The sequence below is a fragment of a genome, unplaced genomic scaffold (assembly GCF_019419815.1).
Source record: "Pyrus x bretschneideri cultivar Hongxiangsu unplaced genomic scaffold, Pyrus_bretschneideri_v1 Contig76, whole genome shotgun sequence".
NCBI lineage: Eukaryota > Viridiplantae > Streptophyta > Magnoliopsida > Rosales > Rosaceae > Pyrus > Pyrus x bretschneideri.
The window spans coordinates 933,102-960,964 of record NW_025999816.1 but is presented as its reverse complement, the minus strand read 5'-3'; the positions used below and the strand labels follow the sequence as shown (position 1 = coordinate 960,964).

General features: G+C 35.6%; 4 protein-coding genes and 2 long non-coding RNA genes across 13 annotated transcripts; 4 read left to right on the top strand and 2 right to left on the bottom strand.

Annotated features, from left to right (window-relative positions):
* Nucleotides 1-100: 100 nt before the first annotated feature.
* LOC103955537 (CASP-like protein 2A1) lies at nt 101-2,957 on the top strand. Its single transcript, XM_009367432.2, has 3 exons — nt 101-440; nt 2,224-2,341; nt 2,479-2,957. Exons 1-3 carry the CDS (start codon nt 217-219, stop codon nt 2,740-2,742), a joined length of 606 nt encoding a protein of 201 aa, XP_009365707.1. The 5' UTR covers nt 101-216; the 3' UTR covers nt 2,743-2,957.
* Nucleotides 2,958-4,663: 1,706 nt separating this feature from the next.
* On the top strand, nt 4,664-9,194 carry LOC108867823. Of its 4 annotated transcripts, XR_007254803.1 has the most exons (5): nt 4,664-4,954; nt 5,250-5,276; nt 5,504-5,643; nt 6,007-6,117; nt 8,917-9,194. It is a non-coding gene; the product is annotated as an uncharacterized LOC108867823 (long non-coding RNA). The 4 variants fall into 4 exon arrangements; XR_007254802.1 differs by lacking the exon at nt 5,250-5,276; XR_007254804.1 differs by lacking the exons at nt 4,664-4,954; nt 5,250-5,276 and adding an exon at nt 5,303-5,361.
* Nucleotides 6,605-8,911, bottom strand: LOC125472873. The gene is made up of 2 exons (XR_007254805.1): nt 7,616-8,911; nt 6,605-6,886 (listed from the first exon to the last, which is right to left on the bottom strand). It is a non-coding gene; the product is annotated as an uncharacterized LOC125472873 (long non-coding RNA).
* Nucleotides 9,195-13,565: 4,371 nt separating the features above from the next.
* On the top strand, nt 13,566-16,167 carry LOC103955536 (protein MODIFYING WALL LIGNIN-2). Its single transcript, XM_009367431.3, has 3 exons — nt 13,566-13,933; nt 14,062-14,312; nt 15,728-16,167. Exons 1-3 carry the CDS (start codon nt 13,829-13,831, stop codon nt 15,975-15,977), a joined length of 606 nt encoding a protein of 201 aa, XP_009365706.2. The 5' UTR covers nt 13,566-13,828; the 3' UTR covers nt 15,978-16,167.
* Nucleotides 16,168-16,264: 97 nt separating this feature from the next.
* On the bottom strand, nt 16,265-21,592 carry LOC103955534 (decapping 5-like protein). 3 transcript variants are annotated; one of them, XM_048574937.1, is made up of 8 exons: nt 21,339-21,592; nt 20,234-20,334; nt 19,264-19,335; nt 18,747-19,136; nt 18,285-18,641; nt 16,982-17,176; nt 16,779-16,886; nt 16,265-16,671 (listed from the first exon to the last, which is right to left on the bottom strand). In XM_048574937.1, exons 1-8 carry the CDS (start codon nt 21,466-21,468, stop codon nt 16,522-16,524), a joined length of 1,503 nt encoding a protein of 500 aa, XP_048430894.1. In that variant the 5' UTR covers nt 21,469-21,592; the 3' UTR covers nt 16,265-16,521. The 3 variants fall into 3 exon arrangements, with proteins under 3 accessions (XP_048430894.1, XP_009365703.2, XP_048430893.1); XM_009367428.3 differs by having other exon boundaries at nt 18,285-19,136; XM_048574936.1 differs by having other exon boundaries at nt 18,285-19,136; nt 20,234-20,383; nt 21,339-21,476.
* Nucleotides 21,593-22,181: 589 nt separating this feature from the next.
* Nucleotides 22,182-26,380, top strand: LOC103955535 (50S ribosomal protein L22). Of its 3 annotated transcripts, XR_007254799.1 has the most exons (7): nt 22,182-22,337; nt 23,727-23,929; nt 24,056-24,223; nt 24,738-24,848; nt 25,280-25,346; nt 25,437-25,919; nt 26,124-26,380. XR_007254799.1 is itself a non-coding variant. In XM_009367429.3 (6 exons), exons 2-6 carry the CDS (start codon nt 23,756-23,758, stop codon nt 25,727-25,729), a joined length of 813 nt encoding a protein of 270 aa, XP_009365704.2. In that variant the 5' UTR covers nt 22,182-22,337; nt 23,727-23,755; the 3' UTR covers nt 25,730-26,073. The 3 variants fall into 3 exon arrangements, 2 of the variants coding, with proteins under 2 accessions (XP_009365704.2, XP_048430825.1); XM_009367429.3 differs by lacking the exon at nt 26,124-26,380 and having other exon boundaries at nt 25,437-26,073; XM_048574868.1 differs by lacking the exons at nt 22,182-22,337; nt 26,124-26,380 and having other exon boundaries at nt 23,784-23,929; nt 24,067-24,223; nt 25,437-26,073.
* Nucleotides 26,381-27,863: the final 1,483 nt, after the last annotated feature.

Here is a 27,863-nt window from a genome sequence, read left to right as displayed (position 1 = left end):
TAATAGCATTGATTGCTGTCCACACCCACTCCACAATTAAAGTTTCCATTAATAAAGTAGCTAGCAGCTAGTATTTTTTTTATATTTGTTTTTTTATGAGGACTGCTAGCAGCTAGTTAAGACATCAAGGTGGTCCTCAAAAACCAAAGAGGCAAGCAAGCTGGGGATCAGGGAGAAGAGAAACTATCAAACCAGGCAAAGCAACGGAAACAGAAGATGAATATGGTAGATAAGGAAGCAGCTCCAACCTCTCCAATGGAAGTGGTGGGGATGGGGCCCAGAGACGAAGATGGGAGCAGCAGCAGCAGCTTGCGGACGGCAGAGACGTTGCTTCGGCTGCTGCCAATTGCTCCTTGCGTGGTGGCTCTTGTGGTCATGCTTCACGACTCCCAGACCAATGACTTTGGCTCTCTTTCCTATTCCCATCTCGGAGCTTTCAGGTATGTATGTGTACACACACACACACAGAAATATATGTGCGCTCCATTTTATATATCACCAGATTTTAATCCTTTTCTTGTAAGTCTTTAGAATAATGTTAGAATCAAAGTTGAAAATCTTCAAGTTCACATGCACTGTGACAGATACAATACTCAATCTAAATATGATTAACTGCTGCCACAAGCCATATGTGAAGGATCAATGTTTAAAGACTAATTACTATAATTTATTTAAGTGAAAATATGACTTTAGCCCTTCAAACTTCATTTTCTTTATATAAAACCCTACATAAATTTTTTACTCAAAGAAAACCCAATGACTAGGATACACATAAGCAAATTCATTAACTTCATATTAATTCACACATTTTACATTTTCACATGCCTAAAATACCCCTATTACATACTTGATGTAGATAATTAATTGTAAGGAAATAGTAAATGATTTTGCAACAAGAAAAAAAAAAGACATTAATTTTAAAAATTTATTGCATATTAATTTTTTAGAAAGCTATTGAATTTTCATAAAACTATTCGATTCAGTTTTTTCACCCTACTCTTGCATACTTTTGAATTTATCCTTTTTTTATTAATATATTAGAACATTGTATTTCATTATCTACATGCACATTAATTTACCTACGAACAATTATACCATGGGTGTAATTCGATGTATATTAAGAAGAAATATAGTTCGATGTATATTAAAAAAAAAAAGAAATAATTTACCTATATTAAGAAGAAATGTAGTTCGATGTATAGTATTAAAAATACTATGTTACACCCATGTTTATACAACAATAAAACGTGCCTAACATATCTAACAATACATGAAAAATAATTTACCTACAAGTTAGAGAAATGTTATTTGGTTGGGTGTAGTATAAATTTTTTTAATAATTGGAAAAATTAAATATAGCTAGGTGTAGCGTAATTTTTTTTTATATATAATTAGAACAAATTAATTTACCTACCTACGCTTTGAAATGTTCATTTCCAATGATGCAAAATGTTCATTACCTAACTACAAATTAATTTTCAATAATTTACCTACAACAATTATACCATGGGTGTAATGTAACATCTTTCTTTACAATGATACAAAATATTGTATGTACCAATAACAAAACTTGCCTAACATAAGTACTTGTAAATGGAAAATAATTTACCTATAACAAAAGAAATGCAGTTTGATGTATAAAATCAACAATATTATGTTCCACTCATGTTTATACAACAACAAAACATGTCTAACATATATAACAATACATAGAAAATAATTTACCTACAAGTTAGAAGAATGTTACTTGATTCAAAATATATAATATAGGTGTAGTATTTTTTTTTAAATAATTGAAACAAACTAATTTACCTACCAATTAATATGGATAAAATTGCTACAAAATATATCACGAAAAAAAAATTACTTTTCTAGTTTGACATCGATACGGTTAATGCAAACACTTTTTTCATTTTATTTCACTTTTTCTACCACTTTTAATTTGGCATAAATTTAGGAATTTGAAAAAGGGACCATAAAGTATGAGTGGCATGAGTGTAAATAAATTGTATTAATATGTCAATAGTGTTCCTATATGTTTGCAAATTTTAAATTTGGGCTTAATCTGGATTTTTAAAGATAGATGGGTTTTTATCTAGAAATAATGAATTGTAAGGACCAAAATCTAAAGCACCCTTAAATTAATTTAAAGTAAATATAACTAAGAACACAGTAAGAACTTTGTCATCTTCAATCATTGTAAAGATGATATGGATGTTGCAGGTATTTGGTGAATGCCAATGGCATTTGTGCCGGTTATTCTTTTCTCTCCGCTATCATTGCAGCCAAGGCTCGTGCGGCCACCAAGTGTCAAGCCTGGACTTTCTTCTTCCTTGATCATGTAATTAACTCGTTTCATGTATTTTTTTACTTTTGGAAGCTGTTATTCACACTATTTACCGTCTATAATAAAAGTTCTATTTCCCGTCTCTTGGACATTTAATGAAGTTTGTGTAAACTATAATGTTACACGCCCAGGTGCTCACTTACTTAGTTCTGGCTGCCGGAGCTGCGTCAATGGAGGTGCTTTATTTGGCATACAAGGGCGATTCAGCCGTAAACTGGAGTGCAGCTTGTGAATCTTTTGGCGGATTCTGTCACAAAGCCACAATTTCTGTTGCCATTACATTTGTGGCGGTGACTTGCTATGCACTCATTTCACTCATTTCCTCCTATAAACTCTTCAGCAAGTATGACGCTCCTGACCCTGTCGCCATTCAGACCGCCACCTTCCACGCTTGATCGCCGGCCAGTCACCGCCACTCACTCTCTCCTTAATTCACTACCAGCCCTTTTTCAAACTTGGTCTTAGTTTACTGCCGGTCAATTGTTTATTGAATGACAAAGAAGTTACATGGCTTGTTTGTGACATTTGATGGTTATCATGTGTTTGGATTACTGCCTATGTTTCTTGAATTTCCAAGCAATAATACAAAGACCTATATTAGTAGTGATCTGTAACTAAATGCTTTAGGACCCTAATATTAGCTTATTTAGATGGAATCACGTAGGGGTTTTTTTTTTTTTTTTTTTTAATTTTTTTTGGTTGGCCCATCAGCCCTTTGCCTTTAAATTTTTTTCACGATTTTATTTTGAGTAATACTATGCAGATCAAAATTTTAAAATACAAACCAGATGATGTGTCATCAATAAGAAATAAACATATTAATCAATACTTAAGTAATAATTCAATTATCAACAACTACATTATTTGGTTTGCAAAATTGAGTTTAAAATTTTGATTCTCCTAACATTACCCTCTATTTAACCAATCTATTAAAGATAAATTTTTGTTAAAATGGGCTATATCACCCCATTTGCTCTGGAGATGACCTTAGAATCCTCAATCATGTCACATTAGTTTGATCTCGATTCCGAATTTGTTGTGCCTTTCGGTTCAATTAAACTAAATTTGTAATGCAGCTGCCATGTCGCAATTAGTCCCTGTCATACCTACTGCCCATGGACCTGATGGAAAAGTCGTTGTGCCCCCATGCAAATCACCTCTTTCCACATGTGGTGGATTTTTCCTTATGATTTGAAAGGAGGTGACACTCTTTTTAGCTTCTTAAAAACCCTCTTGTTTATGAAACTCGGATCGCGAAATTGAATAAGCACTCGAAATTTATGAATAAGATTAAATATGTGTGAGATATTAAAAATAATGTGTTTATTATGTCCCAATCTGAAATTCTATATATATTAAAAGGCTTTTTAGTCAAAATGGTCATTGTGATTTGCATAACATATCACTTTGATCCCTGAAATTGAAAATCAATAGAAATGGTCCCTGAAATTGTCCACCATCCATTATTTTGATCCTTCGGTTAAAAACTCCGTTAAGTGTCCAAGAGCTCTTGCTCGGAAGTTTGGGCAATTTTCAAAGTTTCGTAACTCAATCTTTTCTTAACCAAATTTGACCCATAATATATCAAAATGAAGATAGGAAAGTGTAGAAAAGGATTATACCTTTTTGGAAGCCCAATGACTACCAGATATAACCGAAAAATAGCTTAAAAAGTGACTGGTCTGCAAGAAAATTGGAAAACTCGCCAGAAATTGGATAAACTTTAAATGTTCATAACTTCTTCAATACTCAACGAAATCGAGTGATTCAAAAACAAAAATCATACTTCTCAATGAGAAAAAGAGAATGATACCTTTTTTTAATGGGTAATTCGCAGTGTTTTGGCTGGAAAACGGCTCACAAATGGCTAACCCGAGACCAAGACAGTCACTTTCGAGCCGTTTTCTGTCCAAACCACGACGAGTTAGTTGTCGAGAAAGGTAATATTCTATTCATTTTGATATATTATGGGTCGAATTTGGTTAAAAAACAATTGAGTTACGAAGCTTTGAAAATTGCTCAAACTTCTGGCCAAGAGGTCCAGGACACTTAACGGAGTTTTTAACGGAATGACCAAAATAATGGATGTTGGACAATCTCAGAGACCATTTCTATTGATTTTCAATCTCAAGGACCAAAGTGATATGTTATGCAAATCTTAGGAACCATTTTAGCTAAAAAAACCATATTAAAACCCAGTTTGGCAGCTAATTTACTGTTCCCAAGCACAGTTAAAAGACGGATTTGCCCCTCTTCAGACGTTCTTTCCCTTCCTTTATTTGGTGGTACAGTGAAAATACTAAAATGCCCAGTTTTACGGGTGGTGCGCTTGCAGCTTTCTTCCTCCACCTCTTTCTTCTTGCTCCAGTCGGAATCGACACGCCCACCACCTTTTCCTTCTGGTTGCAGTTCGAATCCACACGAAAACCTGCTCATCCAAATCAATTTCACCACCCATATTCTTCCACATCGTTCTAAACTCAAAACCTAGATCGCAGTTACTCACCCAAAACCCAGACAACCGCCGCCACCACTTCATCCACCACAACGTTTTACAAATTTCTCTTGACTGAAGGCAAGCGAAAATTGCCCTCTTCATCTCCTCAAGTAAATTTGATTAATAGATTAATTTCCCCCAATTCTTTTTTGGTTTCAAATTTACATCGATTGCTAGGCTTTTGGAAGGGTGTATGGGTTTGGGTAATTTTCATATTATTTTGGGAGTTTTGCCCACTTAAGGTGGAGCTTTTGTAGACAGATATTGGCTCTCTGGGTAAAGTTCTTGCCGTTTCAAAATGTTGAGGAGGCCATGGAAACTAAACTAATTGATTAAGTTAAAAAAATTATTTGATAATTTTGGCATTTGAAATTGAATGGCATTGATTTTTTATTTTTTTCACAGATTTTGGAATGACGAGATGAGCCGTAGGTTGGCATATTATTGTGGTCTTGAATGATATTTTGGTTCCCTAAAAAATGTATTTTGTAGGGAACCAAAAAGAGGAATACAATGTGTAAATATGCTTGGTTATTCAGATACGAAGTTTTTTACTTGATTGCCCGAACTGGACTTACAGTTACAATTAACCAAATGTTGATTGGCCAGTCTGTCCAGGTTCAGTTAGAATTAACTCCATAACTTTGCTGAACATGCAGGAAATGGAATTCGTATACAACATGTGAGGGCAGATGGAGAAATTCTAGATGTTGAATCTACGAAAAGTAATTAAGAGCTGTGTAGACACTAGACGTGCAAATGGTAATGCAGCATTCCGTGAAGCAGGAAGTTCATTCAGGTTCGAAGTCTCGTTCATGTTTTATGGTTCTCCATCAGATGTTTTTTTTGTCATTTCTAGAGTCTAGACTATTAACACGATGACGCCTCAATACATTAAGCTTGAGTATTAAATATAATTGTGAGAAGACGTTGTATTTGAAGAGTTTGTCGTCATTATAATTTCTTTCGTTTAATATGAAGTTATAAATATATAGCCTTCAAACTCTGAAATAAGTGGAAAATGAATTTAAGGGTGGCAGTAGACTATTCAGTACATTTGATACATGTTATATTTGCTGTTTATGTTGTTGAATCCAAGATAACTGCAAAAGTGGAACCATAGTATGGTCGCATCTTTCTAACTTATGTCATTTTCCTGCAGCTTTCTTCCTTCCTTTCGGATTTAAGAAATAACATCCCTGAAGCACATGTCTTCTTGACGACCGATGGCTACTCCTTAGACGTATTTGTGGTGGATGGATGACCTGTTGAGGTAGTTTCTTTTATGATATAACGTGTTTATTGTCATTCACTATATCATTTCTACTGTTAGAGTTTTGTATCTTGAAATTTTACATGTTATTATATTATTAAATGAATAATGTCCTATACACGAAACGTTGGATGGCCTTTCTTAAAATATATGGTGCTACAATATGCCTATTTTTGTTGGCTATGGATTTTGCTATACTGCAAACTGTTTATGTGCTTTCTTTTTGTATGCATGGATGAACTCGTTTTAGTCAGTGTTGATCTCTGATCTGTAATATGGATTGTTGTTGTGATTACAAGTTAGTTTTATACTCATTTTAACAATTATGTATCGAAGTTAATATCTTGCTTGGAGTTTACATTTTTTTGCACATGATGCCAAAAAGGAATACGAATAGCAAAATAAATTTAATGGTGTTAACTACATTGAAATACCATGTAACCTATGAATCTATGAAAGATTGAAGAAAGAAACAATGGCAGAAAGATGAACAAGGAAAGAAGATGAAGGAAATGCTCTCTGTATTTATCACAATAGTCGAATACAACTCAACAGAAAATGATCTCTACAACTTCCTTTTTATAGTCATTAGGCCTATTGCAAAAGACCCAAATACCCTCACTAACGCCTCTAACTAACTCAATCATGTGGCTATTACTCCCCCCTCAAACTAAACTTGGAGTATCCAAGTGAAGTTTGAACTAGCTAGGTATTTGAGATTGATCTGGAACTGCAAGAGCAAGATATCTGCCATGCTTCAAGAATTAACCTGCTGCAAACAAGAAAGCACTCATTGACATCTTTGTAACTGCTAACCAAAACCTCTGCCCACCCCATTATCATCACACAAGACTACAACTTTTGCCGTTGGTGAAGCCATGATGAAAGCCACAAGTACAATCTAGCTTTAGCATTAACATACCCAACAGATTTTCGACTTTGAACTGAGAAGCCATAGTAACAAACTCACTATATATGCAAATTACCCCTCCTAAATCTTTACAGAGACTGGCACCAAATCAACCAAGGAGAATGACACTCCAAGAAACCAAATCAACCAAGGAGATTGACACTCCTGATAGCTTCCTAAATCTTTCCAGATACCAAAATTAACCATGGAGAATGACACTCCAAGAAATCAACATTATAGGCTGTTATAAGCTTCTGAACAATTCAAACCCAATAAAGAGACAGTAGAATTTCAGTGAGGCAGAGAGACAGAATTGGACACCATAAAAATTGCACATTTCATGGTTCGAAAATCCAGCAAACCAAATGAAGTCAATGACAAACACTAATCTTGGAGCAATGAAGAATCTTGAACCCAAATATCAATATCCCAGAAAAGACTCACAAGAAAGATGAACAAGCGGAGTGTAAATTCAATATACCACTCTTTGGCTATCGACCTTACTAATTGACAAAATAGCGAACAATTTCTTACTGAAACATTTAATCAAACATATTATGTGCACTGTGAAAACTAGAAATCAAGAACCTGATCAGAACTTCAATCTTGAGCCAAAGCACGCAGAGGAAACAAACCAAAAACCTTGGCGAATCAATCTACGAACTGGCATTGAGAAAACCAAGACTGAGCAAAACCCGAGTGAGAAATGGCGGTGGGTTTGTCTCTAAACGTTGCAGTTCGGCTTCCCTTGAGGACCCACAAAGATGGTTTGGTCAGGCACTCATTGATTTTCTTATCTAAACTCAACAAACCCAGTTGTGTCCGGCAAATAATCTCTCTTTTTCCGGTCACATTCCTATGGATTTAATCGGCAAGAACACCGGAGCGGTGACTCCTATGAAAAACCAACATGGGTCTCGATCCAAGAAACACGACAACTTGAGATACATTGAGAATTCGAACCCCAATGTTTCCTCTGCGTCGAAATAGGCCGCGAAGTCCCAGAAGACGGCTGAGCAGAAGCAGGGCCGTTGCACGCTGGTAGTTGAATCAAAGGGGAATGATCGCTGTCTCTTATCAAAACCAAGGTTGAAGACGGATTTTGACGAAACATCAATTCTTGAGGACAATTTTACCGACGAAGCAGCACAAGATTCTGTGAACTTCAGAAGACCCAAAGAACAATCGCGGAAGCACCGAATATCTAATGAAAATTTGGAAAGAAACTAAGCTAGAAACATATGAAAAAAAAAAAAAAAAAAAAAAAAAGGAAATGGAACCACCAGAATTAAAGGCGTGAGCCTAGTGGCTCTGATACCATGTTAACTACATTGAAATACCATGTTAACCTATGAATCTCTGAAAGATTGAAGAAAGAAACAATGGCAGAAAGATCAACACGGAAAGAAGATGAAGGAAATGCTCTCTGTATTTATCACAATAGTCGAATACAACTCAACAGAAAATGATCGCTACAACTTCCTTTTTATAGTCATTAGGCCTATTGCAAATACCCTCACTAACACCTCTAGCTAACTCAATCATATGGTTATTAAATAGTGCAATATCATACTTCTGCACTCCCTGTAGCAGAACGCGTGCGATTTTGCTCGGTGTAAGTTAGTGAACATAATGGCATGTAGAAGACTATGGTGATCCTTTTTGGATGGAACATGTTGATTTGTAGTTCTCTGTGAACATCATCTGCACTTGCTTTTTTCTGTGAAGATTATTTGTGTTGCTATTCTTTCCTAGAAATTTTCTGCATGTTAATGCTCTTATATTGTTTTAGAATATACTGTCATAATGTTATCTTCCTAGAAAATCAGGAATGTGTATGAGTTCTTTTTCGGCTTGCTTTCTGATTACACACTCTCTTTCTCTTTCAGGTATCTGCTTTTGCTTTTCTCTCTGCATATTTTGTTTGTATGAAAGTCCATCCTTTTAGTCGTTGATGTCTACATTTTTGGTTGTACATAGAACTCTTCACGTAGAGTCAGTAAAATGCAGGTGCAAACTGAACGAGCTAATTAATGTGGGAAACTTTTGGAAATGTATATAACTGTAACTTAGAAATCTTTGCTTTAGTATTGCACGTATGCTCTTGATGTAAATAGAATTTAAATGTAGCTTAAAGACTTATTTTACCATGTTGGTTTAGTTGTTCTGTTGTTTTTTGAATTATTTAGATTGATGTATTGATTTGTAGTTTCAGTATTAAGTGTATAGTGATATATGTGTTTGTGATTGCAATTAAGCTGCTGGTGGCTTTTGAGTATCAATTCATTATTGTGTGCTGTTATCCAAATTCGTTTTTTTTTTTTTTTTTTTTTTTTTTTTTTTTTTTGGGAAATGATTCATAGTTGCTGTAAATTACGAATTTAAAACCCGCAGTGGAACGCGGCACTTTCGCTCGTTGATACTAATCTACCAAGAGGGCAATGGGAAAACTAGTGGGCATGACCCCATAAAATAGTCGTGGGCATGTGCGAGAAAACTAGTGGGCATGGCCCATGGAAAAAACTAACCGGCATGATGTAGAATAAGATCGCCTCATCAGAATTAAAAGGGCATTGCCCTTAGCAAACAGGTAGGGGAACACGAGTCATATTGATGGTGCTGCTATGAAAGAGATTAATGGTTCTTCAGTGGGTTTTTTTGGTTGTAGTTGTGGTGTTGGCCAAGAGGATCCTCTTTCTCTTTTGTTGTTCTGTTTGGCCGAGGAAGTCTTGAACGGAGGTCTTTTAGATATGCAAAGACCTTTTGTAAAAAGCGCTCGCGAGAGGTCGTCGTTCATAGAGAGCACTCAAGAGAGGTGGCCATTCGTAAAGCACTTTGGAGAGGTGGTCTTCTGGAGTGCTTCCACTTGGACGAAGTGGTCATCTCAAGTGGTTTTTTGGAGAGCTGGCCACTAAAGAGTTGACCATTAGAGTCGACTGCTAGAAAGCTGACCACTTAGACCGATTCAAATTGAGTATGTGTGAACTTTATGTACTTACTTTCTTATTATTTTATTGTCATTATTTATATTCTCACACTTTACATTCTTGAATTAATTCCTCATACATTTATTTTCATCCATAGGCCAGCAAATCAATAAAATGCATGGATCAATCCTAACCACCCTTGACCCCAAAGGGATTTGAAGGACTTAAACAAAGAGGAGGTTCCTTGCTTGGTTAAATAGTCATCTAGTTAAAAGTCAAATTTGTGGCACGCATCAATTTTTCATTTCATCAAGCCAAATTCGTGATTTCGTGGTTACAATCCAACAATGACAAAAATTCTCGTCAACGACCATCCTGCTAAATTAGGGGAAACACTTACATAGCAAGCTAATGGATCGTTTGATAATCATTTTGTTTTTATTTTCAGTTTATTTTTTTAAATTAAAAACTTGCTTGATAATTGTTTTTAGTTTTCAAACCAAAATAATAAAGCTAGTTCGGCCATGTGATCTCACTTTTGGTTTTGGGTTGGCTATGGCCTCTTGGTTTTGGGCCTTCCCTTTATGTGTGTTGCCCATTGTAATCCCCACAATACCAGTTTTGACCTTATATCTTAGAGCTACTTTCGCAACTCCCTTTATCAAACACTTTAATGGAATATAAAAAATTTCTCATCCTCCAAACTGAAAACGCATAAATTTTTCTTCTTTTCACTTTCATTTTGCCAACTGTGGGTTATGCACTTTATCTTTCTTTATTTCAACGATTTCTACTTAACAAATATGCAATCAGTCAATTATAAGCATGCATCAAGTTCAAATACATTGGCGAATGTACATTGAAATGAAGATGATCCCAGGATCATTTAGAGTTCGAAAAATGCATGCTAATGTCTTCCGAAGACTTTTGAAAGTTTGGTATGGGTCAATTATGAACCAACCAGTGTTTGATGTAATATATGCCTAACATATGTCAGCAGGTTGTGTCGAGAGCACCCAATAAATTCTATCAACAACATTCATTAAATTGTTTCTACATGTGTCGATATTTGTTAACATTACGTAACAAACAGTGTTTGGCTGATAACAACAAAACCATCAAATATTCGACAAAATGCGTCACCGAAAAAATTGATATATTTTGGCGCACTTCGCGCTGTGTTTTTATTAAAAAATTTGGACCTTAACACTAAACCCCCAATATTTGAATCCCGAATCCGTTACTGTTCAAATAAAATATTAAATCGTATCGTGATTCATGTGGTTGGAAATGAAAACTTGAAGGAACTTTAAGGAATAATGAAAGCAACCTCAGTGGAAGCATCAATGCTTCCAAATAGAGAATTGTAGTCTATCCAACTTAAGTGCGGTTCTACAGACAGTGGATCCCACCCGTACACTACTGACCAGGGAGAGATGGAGATAGTCCAAGTAATCTCTTATTCTATTTTCTTTTTCTTATAAGGGGTAAATTCTTATTTGACTAAGAGCATAATCGTTTGTGATAAAAGTCAAATGAAAAACACCAAAAAATAAAGCCACAAAACTTGCATAAATAATTATATATAGTTCAAGTTTATATCTTTCAATTTACGTATTATCTCAAGCCAAACCACAAGATTTAAAACTTAGAACAACTTATAAGTCTAAATAAATATTACCATCATCACCTACGGCACGTTTACATAAAAGTAATCAGAATCAAAACACGAAATTGAATTTCGATTATAGATTACTTCAATGTTTACCAATATCAAGAGTGAAAAAGTTGGTGCGATCTATGTGAAATTTGGAATCCTACTATGAAATTTAGAGGAATTGGATTTATTTCATTTAGGTAATATTTGGATTCTGGGTGTTGGAGTCAGAATGGATTTTCCTCCCCATTATACTCTCACTTATTTCTAAAATTTCAAGTTGCACTTCGCATTAACCCAACACCACCAACCGTTCCTCAGTTCATTATGAAATTCAATAATGATAATAACAATAATTAAGCCATCTAGTACTATGATCTAGTGTTATTTCTCTTTCACTTGTAAGTGAGAGATCTTATATTTAATTCTCGCCAAAGGCGAATTTGTACCACATTATTACTAGTTTATTGTGAGGCTAAACCCACCCCTCCCCCTTAATGTAGATAATATCGATTGTTAAAAAAAAGTGCAAGATCTTAGGTTATTTTCGCCAATGGCAAATTTGAAAATCATTATTATGGCTAACCCAATGTGAGGCTTAGCCAACTCCCCCACCCTCAGTGTAAATAAGTATTGTTTTTTTTTTCAAAAAAAAAAAAAATTATATAATTGAAATCGAATTTGTCACATCCCGGCCCGAGACAGATCACTTCTCAGGCCTGCTCCACCACCGTAGCACGATATTGTCCGTTTTGGGCTTACCATTCCCTCACGGTTTTGTTTTTGGGAACTCACGAGCAACTTCCTAGTGGGTCACCCATCATGGAATTGCTCTAGCCCCCTTCTCGCTTAACTTCGGAGTTCCTACGGAACCCGAAGCCAGTGAGCTCCCAAAAGGCCTCGTGCTAGGTAGTGATAGGAATATATATTTAAGGATCACTCCCCTCAGCGATGTGAGATGTTACAGAATTAAATAATCAAATTTCGTTGTGTTTAATATTAAGTGAATAGAGGCATCTAACATTTTTTTTCTTCTATTATTTAGTATATTTAACCAAAAAAATAGTATATAAAATAATTGTTTTCAACCAGGGCTTTTTAGTAATTATCTTGATTTCCATTTCAATTCGGTGAATTAGTAAACCATTTATATGGAATCTACACCACTTGTATTCTTATTCTAGTAAAAAAATTTAATAAACGACTTCAACATCCTCCCCATCCCAATTCCTCCTTAATTCCCCTTCTCCCATTACGAATTAGTAAACGAGTTACTAATATAACCAGCATTGCTATAAGATGCATTGCATCTAGTCTTTTAAGAGAATGCAGAACGAATGATCGATATGTGCAAAACTTAATTTTAGCGATCTAAATGCTTTAGATAACGAACAAAAATGCCAATTGAACAATCATGGCTAAAAACAACTGAAGAAAATTACAACAAACTACTTCAAATGCAAGGTAGATCAACTAAATATATTAACAAATAAGAAATTTAGAGATAAAGATTTGGAGGAATGATTGGATTGAGGAATTAGTGAAAAAAGGGGATGGAGAACTTCAATTTGTCATGGCTCATAAGTCATAACAAAAGAGTATTGAGAGAGATTTTCGTCTCTTAATTTATTTTACTTTTTTATCCATTTAATTTAAAATAAAAGTGTGAAAAAAGTGGTCAATAATTTTTTTTTTAAACAAACAATATTATTTACATTAAAATGGTAGACTTAGCCTTAGGGGCTAGCAATAATATGGTCCAAATTCATTTTTAATGAGAATCGAACACATTTATAAGTGAAGAAGAATACCACTAAACAATATTACTAAGTGTCAACAAATGCCTTTTATTTCAAATCTTGGATGAGATGCATATCTGAATAGAGAAGCCTTTCTAAAAATAAAAAATTTAATGGGTTGTTGTTTTGTCCTGTCCAAAGCTTGGAAAATATTCCAAACCCATCCAAATACGTTTTGCAATGGGTACCTCTCCTTCCAAGCAATCAAAGACTTGTTGCAAGTCTCAACGACTACAGAGCAAGACTGGTACCTACTGTCTATCTCTACCACATAACGCTACACAAAGCCCACCGCCACCCCACTTTTCTATGCCCTTTTGTATAATCTCCGTCTCCTCCTCCTCCTCCTCTTCCGTGGCTCCACCTCCGCCTCGTCCTCCTCGGCCTCTTTTTGTTTCGAGCAGCCTTCTCGACTCTCATGGCGAAACACCAATATGAGTTGGTGTTAACTCTTCTTGTGGTTGCCTCCCTTGGCATCGTCTCCTTCGTTTCATGCATAGCCGCCGAGATTAAGCGAACGAAGGTACGTACATACATACACACACACATATACATACATAACACATACGGTTTGATCATGACAATGAATGGTTATTGCTTAATTTAATTAGGGGTTAATTTCTTGATTAACTCTGGGGTTTAATTTTGCAGGAAGACGAGCTCAAGTTATTGGGAAGAATGTGTTATTTGCCAGAAAGTCAGGCATTTGGGTTCGGCGTTGCGGCCTTGATATGTTTGCTTGCTGCCCAGATGGTCGGAAATTTGATTTTTTGCAGTTATGTTTGTTCAAGAGATGAGAAGAAGAAGAAGAAGATGAAGGGTACGTCTTCTACCACTGCTACAACCACCAGCTGCAAAGCCAAAAGACCGACGGTTTCGATGGCTCTTTTGTCCATTTCTTGGTGGGTGTTCAATCTCCTCAATTTTCCTTCTTTGTTTACAGTTAATTACTTGAATCTTTTCCACGCAATCTATTAAAATATAGCTGACCGCTAGAGTTTCAAACTCAACACTTCTCCGTGCTCCGTTTGACTAGATTAAATAGTTATTTACGCGACTTTATTAAAGAGATGTTATTAGTATTTCAAAAATATCGTTTGATACTTTTTTAGGTACAAGTTTTCTGTTGTGATTTTGTACACAAACAGTTCAAGATGATCTTTTTTTAGTGTCAATAATTGTTACCGATCAAATTAAATAAACATAGTCATAAATAGTTTAAAATTCCATATGTCTACCGACCTTCTCATTCGAACATTTTAATTCTATTTTCTTGGCTCTCCTTGGCATACTGGAATGTTGTATGATCGTAAAAAAGGGTCTACTTTCTTAGTCAATAAAGATGCCAAAAATCAACCAAACCTCTCTTTTTTGTCAAAAGATACCATTTAAAAACCGTCTACCCAGTCAATCAACTTGCCGAAGTTTCGGTGGTTAGGTCCATTATTACGTGTATCATAATGTTGCTGCATATTGAAATTTTAATTGCCATGGTTCCGCTGCATAATATTTGATTGATTGACATAGTTGATTTTTAAGGTTGATTCGATTTGAATCATCGTGCAACATTGTAATAAGAAATGAGAAGTTCAAAATGAGGTAAAAGACCATAATAGTACTTCTCGATGTGGGACATGTAAGCTGAAGTAGTTTTGAGGGGTGACGATAATTTAAAAATAATTATTATAATAATATTAGTCGTTGATGCACAAATCGGATTAACTTCATAACAACGTAAAGTGTCAATGAGTGACCTTCATAAGGGTGTTTTGATCATTAAATGTAGATGATATGTAAAGAGATTAAAGATTAAAAATAAAAAAAAGCAAACACAAGGTGTATGTAGTTCATTTTAAATTTGGCTACGTTTACAAGAGTAGAGGAATTCTCATTAATAATAGAGTGTTTACATAATGCAAGGGTTCAAGCATAATTGTCATTAGTAAAATATAAAGTTGATTAAGGAATGTTAGATCAGACAAAGCTTTTCTAGAGTACCCTATTGTCTTCCGCGGTCGATGTGGGACTCTAGAGATTTTATTCTAGTGTTTACACATTGTCGCATTGTAATTGATTTCCTAGTTAGACTCATTTGCTTTAGCAAGAGTGTCTCAACACGAACTTTTCAATAGATCTCCCAATATATATAGTTGACTGGTACTTGGTAATTTTAGGGTTAGTGAAATAAGGTGCAAACACTAATAATTCCTAAGATGGACGTCAGACTCGATCTCAGAACCACTAAGATCTGATGTGAGCAAAATGCCGATTAAAATAGTAAATTTTGAATGACCATTGACTATTGTTGCGCTTGCAGGATGAGCTTTGTAATAGGAGGGGCATTGCTGAGCACGGCAACTAGCATGAGCAGAGAGCAGCCGTACGGACGAGGATGGCTGGATGGGGAATGCTACTTGGTTAGACAAGGAATCTATATTGGTTCAGGGATACTCATCCTCATTGCAATCGGTTGCACACTCGCCCTAATCATCGTCACCGCGACGAGGAGCCGAGTTGAAGATGGCTTTAAAGTAAAAGACCAAAGCACAAGTAGTGGATTGCCCTAATAGATAAGAAATTTCTCTTCGCCCACTACATTCTGCGTTCAAACCCTTCCCCTCCCCCTCCCCCTCCCCCTAGTCTAGCTTAGAATAGAAATATCGCTTCTAATCAAAAGTTTTTTATTGTGTCAAAGCTTCTAATCAAAAGTGAAAGAGCAGCAAGATGGATATAAAGTTGTAGTCAAACACAGATGTATACGGTTTCAACTATTACAAATATAGACACAAGATCAAAACCCAAGCTAATGCTGGGGGGAGAGAGAGAGAGAGAGAGAGAGAGAGAGAGGCACAACTACACCAGAATTTGATTTCTCTTTTTACCAATTGTATCGTGGACAATATTTGCACAAAAAAGGCCAGCTCATGGGCACTAAAAGGCATGAACCAGTCCGGTTGGTGGTAGTTCTAAAACTCCTCTAAAAAACAAGAAAATCTCAAGATGTCCACAACACTTACCTTTGGGATTCGATGCTCATGTCAAGAACGAGGAGGTAAAAGGAAGCTAAAGAGAACCATAGACCGCAAGTGAACATTGAAACACGATCCAGCATTAGAAGGGCATGTTGCCACCGCGTCCCCTCCCTCCATAGCCATATCCATAACCCCTTCCCCACTGATATGGACCCCGGTAATTCCCACCACGCCCAGAAGCATAACCACCATAACCAAGATTAGATCTCTGCTGGAAATTGCCAAATGTCTGGGGCAGAAATATTAAAACTAAATTAATATATCACCCATCAGCAACTTACGATCACTTTCTGATTTAATATTCAACCAAAAAACAAATAAAATAGAGTGGCAAACCTCAGTATCCTGCTTCATTCTCTCAGAAAACCTATGTCCGTTTCTTCCTCCACGGTTGACTGAACTACATGAAATTGTGTCAAAGAACTCATCCTTGTTATATGCAGGCTGGATGAAACAAAGAAAGAAAAATGATTAATTCAAAGCTCAACATTTGCATTCAACCGCTAAACCATCCAGTATATACAAAATCTGTGTACTACCTTTGTGTTGGGTACCAGGCCACCTTCATTCTCATCCAAACATTGACCAGTTCCACTAGTTCCACTGTCATCCACTCTTTCTGTTGAATGTCTTTGTTTGTCCTGTCCTAGGTATCCCCACACTTCATCCTTCTTAAACTTCTCGTTCATCGCTAGAAAATCAAACTCCTCAGTGAACTGTGTAGAGTATGGAGACTGCAAAAGATAAAACAATGAAAATTTTACCAGAAGTCCTATTTTATCCAGGAAACAGCTAGAACTAAGGATAACCAGAATACCCGTCCGCTTCCATTCATATTTCCAATAGGATAAACAGCTAGAACTTAGGATAATCAGAATATGCTTCCGCTTCTATTCATATTTTCAATAAGATAAGCAAGGAAAATGACATGCATATTTTCCTCTAACCACAGCCAATGATCAAGCTAACTGATAAAATTGGAATCCTAAAAAGGGTAACAATCCATGTAGATACCAAATGCAAAATAGCATGACGACAGGATCATAAATGCACTTCAAAATGTGCAAGACGCTTCCATTTCTATTTAATTGCATACATTCTATATCACGTAGAGAAATATGTAATTCAGAATGCAAATGCACACGTCTGAGATATCCAATAAAACATCATTTTCAAAAGCTAGGTACCAAACAGTGCAAACCAAAAGCAGCATGGTTCAAAGTAGAAATCACTTATTCTCTCCATCCATCCCTTCCACACATGACATGCATGCACACACCCAATACAAGTACAAACAATTCAACTTGTAAATTCCTTCTTTCCCTCCCTCAATGGCAGAGATGAGTGCGATGTGCGCACACCCACACCAGCAAGCAAAAACCGCAAACAAACATGAAAGTTCTATATGCTGCCAAGAGCTTAGTGAGATCTTTACAAGCATGTGGGCACGTACCCACACCAGCATTTAAGTACTTTTGAATTTATACCGTACTTACAGTAGTTAAAAGCATTTGATCGTCTAAAAGCACTCATTTTCTTAATTCTAATAGTCAAAATTTCGTAGGAACATCTCACACTGTATAAGGTCAAAAAAGAAAATATCTTATCAATTACTAAATTAAGAGGACACTTTGGCAATTGTTCCAAAGCACATAAATGGAATAAACATCAGGTCTAAACCTAAGATGCAGAAGTTCACAGAGCCTTTGTTAGAAAAGCGCCACCACATTTGTACATTGGAAAACACAATCATTTGCAATGGAAAACGAAAAAATATAGGGGATTAAAAAGACAAACTTAGTTATCATAAAGTTTATGAAAAAACGCTACTTTCAATCTCACCTGTTGGGTAGAAGTGGGCAGTGGCAACAATGGTGCTTGAGTTGCGGGAGGAGGAATCATGGATATAGAACTAGATGAGGTTGGCATCAAAGTGCCCATTAAGTGTGATCTAGAGGGTGCCAATTGATCAGGGGTTAACAAAGATGGGGGTGGTGTTAGCAAGGGACCTAGATCAGAACCCGCAGAAAACGATCCTGGATAAGGCATGGATTGAGCAGGTAGAACTGGTACTGGATCAGAAACAGCTTTCGTAACAATTTGTGTTTCACTTATATCCAAGTCTTGGTGAGGTGAAGGAAACAAAGGCATAGTTAGTCGGCTAGCATTTAGAGGTGTAAAATGAGATGGTAAAGGCACCTGTGAAGCCAAAGATGAAGGCATACCAAGAGAAGAAAAAGTTACAGGAGTAACAGAGGCGGAAAAGTTTGGATGTACAAAAGTTGGTGCAGAAGAAGAAATTACGGGGGTAAGGCATTCCGATCCATTTGCCATGCCAATAGCTGTAGAGGACTGATTTCCGGGTGCCTTATTTTGCACTGTCAAGGGATGTGATATTGCAGATGAAGACTGCAAGGGAATATGGTTATGTGGATGGTCAGACATATTAAGTGATGCACCATTGTATCCTTGCCAATACATTGGAAAAGAAAGTGCTGGAGGACTGGGAAGTTGAGTAGAAGAGGTATTTCCTGATGGACCAACATCAGTTCCATAATGATAAGGCAATACACCGATATGTTGTCCTCTACTAGTCAAAGCTGGGGTATCCTGCCAATGAGTTGTTTCTGTCAAGCTTTTACCTCCAACTAAGGCTGATGGTGCAGAACCTACAGGCGCCCCAGCATAGTGCGACTGCAAAGAAAAAAATCAATTAAATATATGAAATCATATTTTCTAATTGACTCAAAGAGATTATAATTGCCTATGTACTTTTACGTATGAGCATCGTACACACAGGTACTTAACCAAATGTCAATACCTGTATAATAGCAGGATCTTCGTGAATGTGTTCTTCCCTTTGAGATGACGGGGGGGGCTTAACTTGTAAATCCTACAATTGTGAAAACAAGAGAATTATCAATACATGTATGATGCAATCTACAAAATTTATCACCCCAGCAAACTCATCTGTTTACAAAGTCTAGGAACGGTTTCATCACAATTGGATCTCATTCATAAAAATCCTCTCGAGAACAATAAAAAAATGTATGTCTGTGTGTGAGAGAGGGAGAGTTAACTGAAGTATCATTCCATGCCACATAAGAAAACTTATAGAACAAAGGAGGGCAGAACTGGTAAAAGATGATATTAAACTCAAAGGTGATTCCTAGCTCAAAAGGGCACAACACATATTGAAAGCAATGAAAAGCGAAAAAAAGGGATGACACATCCAATGATTTACATACAACATATAGAAAGAAAAAAACCAATTAAAATGCCACACAGAATATTGCATGCTTCAGAAAATAAACTATTATGTCAAATCTTTCTTTCATATCCCCAAAATTTTCCAATAGATTTAGCATCATTCATGTGCGCACAAGTTTCTTAGTTTCCACACTAACAAAGGAATGCAATTTTGTTCAAAGATCCACACTTTCTTCTCCTATTATATAGTTAATCATACTAATCTTATGAATCTTAGTTTCTTTGCTTTCTCTTCTCTTCTTCAATCTCTATCATATGTTCATCTCTGTTTCCCCCTACTTTCTATTCTTTGTATACTTCTTTTCTTGTTCTTTATGATATAAAGAAAATTTGCTAATGAAGACTGGAAATAAACAAAAATACAAAGTAAAAAAAAAAAAAAATTAATTGTTTCGTCCCTAGCAACATAAACCAAGAACTAGCCAAAATAAAGCAACTCAACTTTATATGGAGCGATAAACGTATAAAAGAAAGAAGATAAGATTAAACAGTTAATCAAGTATATAATGTTTCCCTCTTACCTTGATGTCAGTTGCTCTAAATAGAATATACTCATACACCGTATCAGTTGGAGGAACTTGTGGGCCATCCTTCTTTCGCCCCTCTGTTCCATATGCTCTAACTGCAACATCATACAGAACTTCATACATTTACAATGTTTGACTTCCCAACTATAGAAGACAAAAAACCAAATTATAACTATGTAAACAGTTGTTTTAGCAAAATTTCATGTCAGAAAATACATACAGGATGTAAATACTTGTGTGGAATTTTTTAGAACAGTAATATGTTCTATATGAAAACAGGTTGTAGACATAGTAGAGAAGATAAATTTCACTTCAAACGCTTCTAGTGTATATTTGACTATTAAAATATAGAAACCTTATGAACATTGTACAATGTTAACCAACCGAACATTAATAAAAAATTTAACCACTAGTACTGTAACTTTCATACGTCCACTCAATATAAAAGAGGTCAAGAAGGAAGAAAATTAGATCCAATTCAGTATATTGAGGTATGTCACAAATTGATGACGGGGTTATATTTCACTCCAACATAAGTAATGAACATAGCAAACATCTACCTCTCTCTCTCTCTCTGCCAGACGAATGATTGTTTAACATTCAAACAATTCGATCATCTTCATCAAATAACGACTTAATGAGTCCAAAAGCTGGATGTATGTTTCAAACTTAAAATGGAATTATCACCAAGTTCAACATAAGTTATGAATACAGAAAACCTCTCCCCGACAGATGAATAACAATTTAACCTTAGATGAAAAACTATACAATCTTCTTCAAATGACAATTTCCAAAAGCGTTCTTCTCGAGTATATAGCAGATCAAAAATTTTTACAATTATAAATCGACTAGACTGGATTGATCTTTCAAACACTATTTTCTTCAACCTCACAGAAAGATTTCCAAACCAAACATACTTATATGCATAGAGAGATTTGGGGACCGAAAAAATTAAACCCTAGGCGGTCCACGAGTACGGATTCAAACGGGCATCGAATGAACCCATGCACATATCTACATATACATATACAGATTACATATGTGTGTATAAATGTGCAGAGATTGCAGATATAGGAAGAAATGGAAGGGCGAGACGCACCGTTTTTGAGGCCGATAGAGGAGTCTTGGACGCTGAGGAAGTAGAGAACGCCTTCGTAACGTATCTCGTACTTGGAGATTAGGGTGATGAGGCTGCCAATGTACGATTCCCCAGATTCAGTCGACGCCATTGACGAGGGAAATGAAATGAAGTTTTTCTCAGAGCCGTTGCTGTTATTTCGAATTAGGGTTAGGGCTTTGTCTCTCTCTCTCTCTCTCCTCTCTCTCTCTCTCTCTCTTTCCTTTCCTGAGAATTGTGAAAGGTTGGCTTAAAAGCACCAAAACCTCAGGGGTAGTTTGTTATTCTATTTCGGTATTTCCCTGCCGAACTTGTGAATCACTTTGTAAATATAATTTTTGCTGAGTAATTCTAATTAGGCCAACTTTTTTGACATAAGAAATAAAAACGTTAATTTTTTTTTTTTGGAATACTAACGAAAAGTTCTCAAAAACTTTAGTTTTAACGAAAATAATAAAATAAAGATGTAAATAAATAGTAACAGGAGTGGCCTTTTAAGGTAAAAATATCATTTTCGTTAAAAGTGAACAATACCAAACGTATTTCATTAGGATTTTTTTTTAAACAAAAAAATTTGAACGATTTCTCGATTTATGTCATCCTTGCATAGGAAAGGAATAACTGAACTTTATAAAAATAGTCGAAGGCGGTAAAAACATTACAAACGGTTTGTTTATATAGTTGATTAACTAAACAATTTTGATTTCAAAAATAATCTTTACAAGACAACTCATAATATAAATAGTTTCGATGATAAGCACAAAAATTTATAAATTGATTGGAAAACCAGCAAAGCATTCTCAATAAACTACTAATAGAAGGGCAGTCTTGTAAATCACGAAAAGTTTAATCCTAAACGTTAAACCCTTTGCGACTCGCTCTTGTTACTCTTTCAGTTTCCTCCCTCGCCGTCTCAGTCCTCGGCAAACCAAGCAATCGCAAACAAAGCACCACTCACATTTTCTGGGTCACTTTGCTCAGGTATTTTTCTTCCTAAAAATCTCGATTTCTTACAATGTGTTTGGCTGCTGAGAAAATTCATGTCTTGCCTTTGTGTTTATCTATGTGTGGAGAAAATCTTTAATTGCGTTTTTATTTCTTCTGGAAATTGTTGGGTTCAAAACCTTCTTATTGGTTTTGCTTATTAGCTAAATTATATCTGTGAAGATTAATTTGTGACGCATTTTCCTTTATTTTCTGTGAAAATTAATAGGTATTATTTCAATAACTTCACCGTACATGACTTTGTCTTCTAATTTCTGATTTTTCTGGAATAATCCTGAATTCAAGAAAATTCACAGCCTATGAGTTTCTTGCATTCAATTTGTCAAAATTTAGCAGAAAAAAAAAATGAGCTTTAACGAAAAGCTTCCGTGTTCATTTTTAACAAAGAACCATATATTTATACTAAAAATTCAATTCTAATACTATTCACTTTACCTTTTATTTTGTCCTTATCGTTAAAACTTAAAGTTTTCAAACCCTTTTCATTAGTTTTTCTAAAAAATAAAAAACCATTAACAAATTAAAGCTTGCTGCAATGTACAATTAGGTTACCTTCATTTAGGTATCTTCAGATGGTCAAACTTAATATCTGATATGCACACAAAGATTTGTTTAGTTAATTGTGTTCATATCGTACACATATAGCATGGAATTGTTTGAAGGTGAATAGACTTTGGAAGAGCATAAGCTAGATCTTATGGTCAGTAGCTAGATCCTTAATTTTTTGTATGGTGAGAAATCTTGTGTTTGCTAGTTAGGTCTGGTCCTGCATATCTAATCTCTACTGTTTAATGGCAATTGTCGCCAAGTTTACCTTTTTTAGTACTTCAACTGGAAGATGCAAAAAAGAATTGGATTTCATTTATGAATGAGTCAGTTCCTTACTGGAAATTGCCAAGTTTACGCAGTGATTTATTTTGTGGATGCAAGTGACTCCTCAGTTTCTACCCTAAAAATCAGATGCATGCATGTGTGAATATAATTGGGTGTATCTTTTTGTAGGCAAGTGAATACTCTGTTGTGGGGTTAGGTTCACTACGCCTCCTTTGACTTGGTGTATCATTTTGTGTTTATTAATGAAAATTCATTCGCACCGTCTACTTCTTTTTAGAATCTTGTTATTTAGTTCATTTGTATGTTTTAAACATGTTTTGTAATTTTGGGCAAGTCTAAAGAAACAAAAAAGACTAACAAAGTTTCTATAAAAATTTGAATCTGGGGAAAAAAATGAAGTATGTAGGGTCAGCCCAGACCATTTTGAATCCTAGTTCAGCTAAACGCGGTGTTTGGCACATTTTATGTTGTTTTCTTTTTAATCTGTTTATTGGTTGATTTATTCTGCTCTATTTGTGTTTTTTTGGGTAGCGGGAGAATTCTTTTCTTTGGTTGAAGACATGGTGGGTTGGCAGAGGCATGTACAGTCCCTAATCCGTCATGTTGGCAAAAGAGTGGAGAACCATGGTTACACGTCTGCTGCAAACTTTTCTTCTTCTTCTCATTTTCTAAAACTCCAGACACCATCTTACCAAACCATCTCAAGGCCCCTTCATCAGTACTTTCAACACTTGGTAATGCACAAAAATTGTCTTTCCATTTAACGTCGTATCTCTCAATTACAGGCTACAGCACCTTTGGTTTTTCTCTCTCCTTTTGTATTAATTATCATATATCTTATTCTCATTCCATATCACAAGGGAATTTCCAGTTCAAGGAACTTGCTTGCAGATTCATTTGATGGAGCACCTCATCAATCTTCAGTCACTCCTCTCTCAGCTTCAAGTGGTGAAAAAATTGAAGAACAAAACCAGAAATCATCTTCTAGACCTTCACAAGTTCAATTTGTTTTAAAGGGCATGAATCAGGTTACCATATTCACACTTATTGCATCTTTTTAATGGTTTGTAGCAGAGTCTAAAGGTTTTTTTTTTTTTTTTTTTTTTTTGGAGGGGGGGGGGGGTGGGGGTGCTATACATTAAAATGTGCATACCGGTTGGAACACTTCAATTCTATTCGAAGCTCTGTTAATGGGTCAGTTCCTTTAGGGTTGTTGAACAACTTAGAAGAGATGTTGCATTCATATTGTTCATGTTGCTTTATTTATGGGTTAAGGTGGTGGGGGTTCTGTATTTGGGAAAAGACTGCACTGCAAAACGGAAGTTTGCAGACATTCTTTATGATAGGGAAGGAATTCCTTTTTGTCGAAGTTTGTCAGTTTTTTCCCGTTAAATGATATTTAAGGGCTGCATCTTCACATTAATATTAAAGATGCCTTGTACCTAAATGGCTGCTCTATAAGTTCTATGTTGGATGTTATTTTTAACTTTCCCCTTTTTCTGATCGTACATTTATTAGCTTTAGCTCACTGCCTCCTTGCAGAGCCCTAATAAGGTCAACTTGGTTGCTAAACTGGTTTGTGGTATGCGTGTTGAAGATGCATTACTGCAACTGCAAGTGACAGACAAGCAAGCTGCAAAAACTGTATATCAGGTGATAGAGCCGTTCCACACTTTGTTGCGCTAGGAAGTCTTTTGATTAGAGAAATACTTGGTGTGTGTGTGTGTGTGCATATATATTTATATATAAGGATTGCAGGACTGATGGATGCAACTGAATTTATGACTTGTTAGAGGGCTGGAATGTGAGAGATGCACTTTCTAGTATTATAATCTAGTGTTCTCTTGCAAAATAATATTCCTTTCGTACAAAATTTAGTTATCTTGTGAATTATTTGGTATTTGAATTTAAAGTTGTTTAGCCTTCAGTCTTTTTTACATAATCATGCTCATCTAGAACTCACGGATGAAGAAATGTCTAATATTTGGATGTGCTTCATAGCCTCTAGAGGTATATATTTTTCCTTCAGATCATAACTTTTTATGACAGAATATTAACATTATGTAAGACGCTACTGTTTGCAGGCTCTTCACTCAGCCCGGGCAGATGCAACTTATAATCATGGGTTGGATCCAGAACGTCTTCTAGTTGGTAAATGATGCCAGTACAGTAAAATTTCCTCAATTTATAATATTGTTTTTCATAAAAATCAATCCTCACTGTTCTGTATTCTCTCCTCAGCTGGGGCCTTCGTTGGAAAGGGATTCTTGGGATTCCGCAAGAACAGACTTTACTACCATGGTAAAAGCAATGACGGAACTAAAGTGAGACCAAATTACCAACTAACGGTGACGCTAAGGGAGATTTATCCGGAAGAGGAGGAGGAGATAGCCAAACAGAGAGCTGACAATTTTCTCTATATCAAGAAACGCCTCAGGCTCACGAAGCAGGAAAATAAATTTGTTTCTCACCACCTTATTGGCAATCACATAGGCAAAGGAAGTACCAGTCAACAAAGTGGTATGGCTTCGTGAGCAATCTTCCTTCCCATGCATTAACATTTTGAAAGAGTTTGGAGACATTCGAGAGCTCCTCCTTTGTCCTTGCAATTCAATAAAATGTCGTGTAGAAGTGTGAAAAACCGAAGTGTCAAGAGTAGGATCAAGCCTTTGTCTCAGTTCCTGGTCGTGGCTGCATCCCGCGTGTTGTTTTAAATACGTCGAGGTATACCATCTCAAATCATCTCTCTCTTTAATTGGTGTATTCAGAGAATGTAGTTTTTACTTCTTTCACCTTGGCACTGGCCGTCGACAACTATTTTCACTAGATGTTTTGCTAAAGTAATATAGGAAGCAATTCCAAGTGCTTTTGCTATAAATATTTGGATTTTTAATAGAATTTTTTTTTTTTTTGGGTTCCTAATAAAAGCGCTTATGCTAAAAGCGAGATCAAGTGCTTCGTACAATAGTGATTTCAACCTGCCCTTCAGAACTCTCAGATCGTTACCTCATGATTGGGTTGATCAAGTAGTATTTGCTCAAATTAACGATCCTTGTAATTCCTTTTCGACTTTTTGATGGTTTCCTTTTAGCCTTGCATAATTGTAGGCTTGTTTTATAAACATCTCACATATTGTTGATACATCTCACATACTTTACCCTAATACCGTTGATGGTTTCCTTTTAGTATTTGCTCAATTTTAGTCTTGCATAATTGTAGGCTTGTTTTTTTAATTAAAATTTATCTTAATACACCTCACATACTTTACCATAATACCGTCTCACCCCAAACTTTCAAAATACACACCACGTTTTTTTACATACATCCCACATTTCTACATGCACCCTACATTTTCTACATACGCACCACACTACATAAACCCCACACTTTTCACGTCTTAGGTGCAAATACATATTTTATTTTTTACTTCTGTATAATCACAAAACAATGAAACCAGTTTTAAAAGGTAGAATTTATGTAGAAAATTGGCCAAAATGCTTCCATGATTCATTGGATAGAAGAATTTGATCTCTCGAAAGTTTAAAGCCAATCGAAACTCCTTAACCTTCATAAGCATCTGAATAGATGCTTTAAAGGTGAGAGTCGATTTCATGCCGATCATCCGGCCATATTTTCCGCCTGGCTTTCACTGTGAATGGAGGCACAATCACAAACACAATGGCATGCCGGCTGAAGCACATAACAATAACATAATTATAAAATAATTTAATTAGGCCTCTCAATCTTGAGCCACAACCCCAGCAAGTAGTAAAAGACAAGGGGTGAGCGTTATCCATGAATCGACCATACTGTTTTTCAAGAGATATCAGTTTATAGGCATGCCGATGTCATTGAAGTCACTAAAATAACAATAAAATAGGAAACCTTCACATCATGTGAAGCTTTCAAAACGTCGATTTCATGTTTCATCAAAAATATATTTTTTTTTAATTAATATGTTTGTAGTTTTATTGATTACAATTTGTTCTACAATGAAGAGGGAGAGTGATTTTAAGTATTCTTGGGATAAATGTAAAAAATGATTTGGGGTGTATTTATTTATTTATTTTTTTTTAAACCTTATAAGGTCAAAATCATCATTACATAATAAGGTATATAAGTCATTTGCTATCAAATTTTAATATGAGGTGTATTCAATTATGGAATGCTAATAAAAAAAACCTAATCGTTTTCAATCTTACCTATTCTAAACCCAAACATGCGTTTTGGGCTTTGTCTGCAAGGCTGCAACCATTCTCAAAACCATATCCAAGCCCAAATTTTTTTAATTTTGTAAAAATGAAAAATCATTAAAACCCATTTAAATAATCTCTAATATTCCTTGGGACTTTTAAGTGGTAGAATACCACCACCATTTTCTTCACAATGAGCCTCCATACAAGCCAAATGAATGATGTGCCCCCATTTCATATAAAAAGAGTGCAATAATAATCTTTAATCTATAAAGTTGGCGATCCACTAGTAATTGCATTGAGTATAAAATTATTTTTAGTTGCTTAACTCTTTAGGATAAAGCTTCATAGTGCGAGCATCTATTCTTTAGTAAAAGTTGGCGTTTATCCACCTAGATCTCGAAATTCCCTTCCACTATACTGGATTTTGTCTACTCAATAGTTGGGCAAGGCGGGTGGCGCGGGACTTCGATGG

Bases quoted from the DNA above. Each gene is read 5' to 3' on its own strand.
- LOC103955537 (XM_009367432.2), top strand. From the start codon at position 217: ATGAATATGGTAGATAAGGAAGCAGCTCCAACCTCTCCAATGGAAGTG. The intron at 441-2,223 runs GTATGTATGTGT...TGGATGTTGCAG, and splicing joins TCCCATCTCGGAGCTTTCAG to GTATTTGGTGAATGCCAATG. The intron at 2,342-2,478 runs GTAATTAACTCG...TTACACGCCCAG, and splicing joins CTTTCTTCTTCCTTGATCAT to GTGCTCACTTACTTAGTTCT.
- LOC103955536 (XM_009367431.3), top strand. From the start codon at position 13,829: ATGGCGAAACACCAATATGAGTTGGTGTTAACTCTTCTTGTGGTTGCC. The intron at 13,934-14,061 runs GTACGTACATAC...TTAATTTTGCAG, and splicing joins CCGAGATTAAGCGAACGAAG to GAAGACGAGCTCAAGTTATT. The intron at 14,313-15,727 runs GTGGGTGTTCAA...TTGCGCTTGCAG, and splicing joins GCTCTTTTGTCCATTTCTTG to GATGAGCTTTGTAATAGGAG.
- LOC103955534 (XM_009367428.3), bottom strand. From the start codon at position 21,468: ATGGCGTCGACTGAATCTGGGGAATCGTACATTGGCAGCCTCATCACC. The intron at 19,336-20,233 runs GTAAGAGGGAAA...TCACAATTGTAG, and splicing joins TTAGAGCAACTGACATCAAG to GATTTACAAGTTAAGCCCCC. The intron at 17,177-18,284 runs GTGAGATTGAAA...TATCTTTTGCAG, and splicing joins TGCCCACTTCTACCCAACAG to TCTCCATACTCTACACAGTT.
- LOC103955535 (XM_009367429.3), top strand. From the start codon at position 23,756: ATGGTGGGTTGGCAGAGGCATGTACAGTCCCTAATCCGTCATGTTGGC. The intron at 23,930-24,055 runs GTAATGCACAAA...CCATATCACAAG, and splicing joins ATCAGTACTTTCAACACTTG to GGAATTTCCAGTTCAAGGAA. The intron at 24,224-24,737 runs GTTACCATATTC...GCCTCCTTGCAG, and splicing joins TTTTAAAGGGCATGAATCAG to AGCCCTAATAAGGTCAACTT.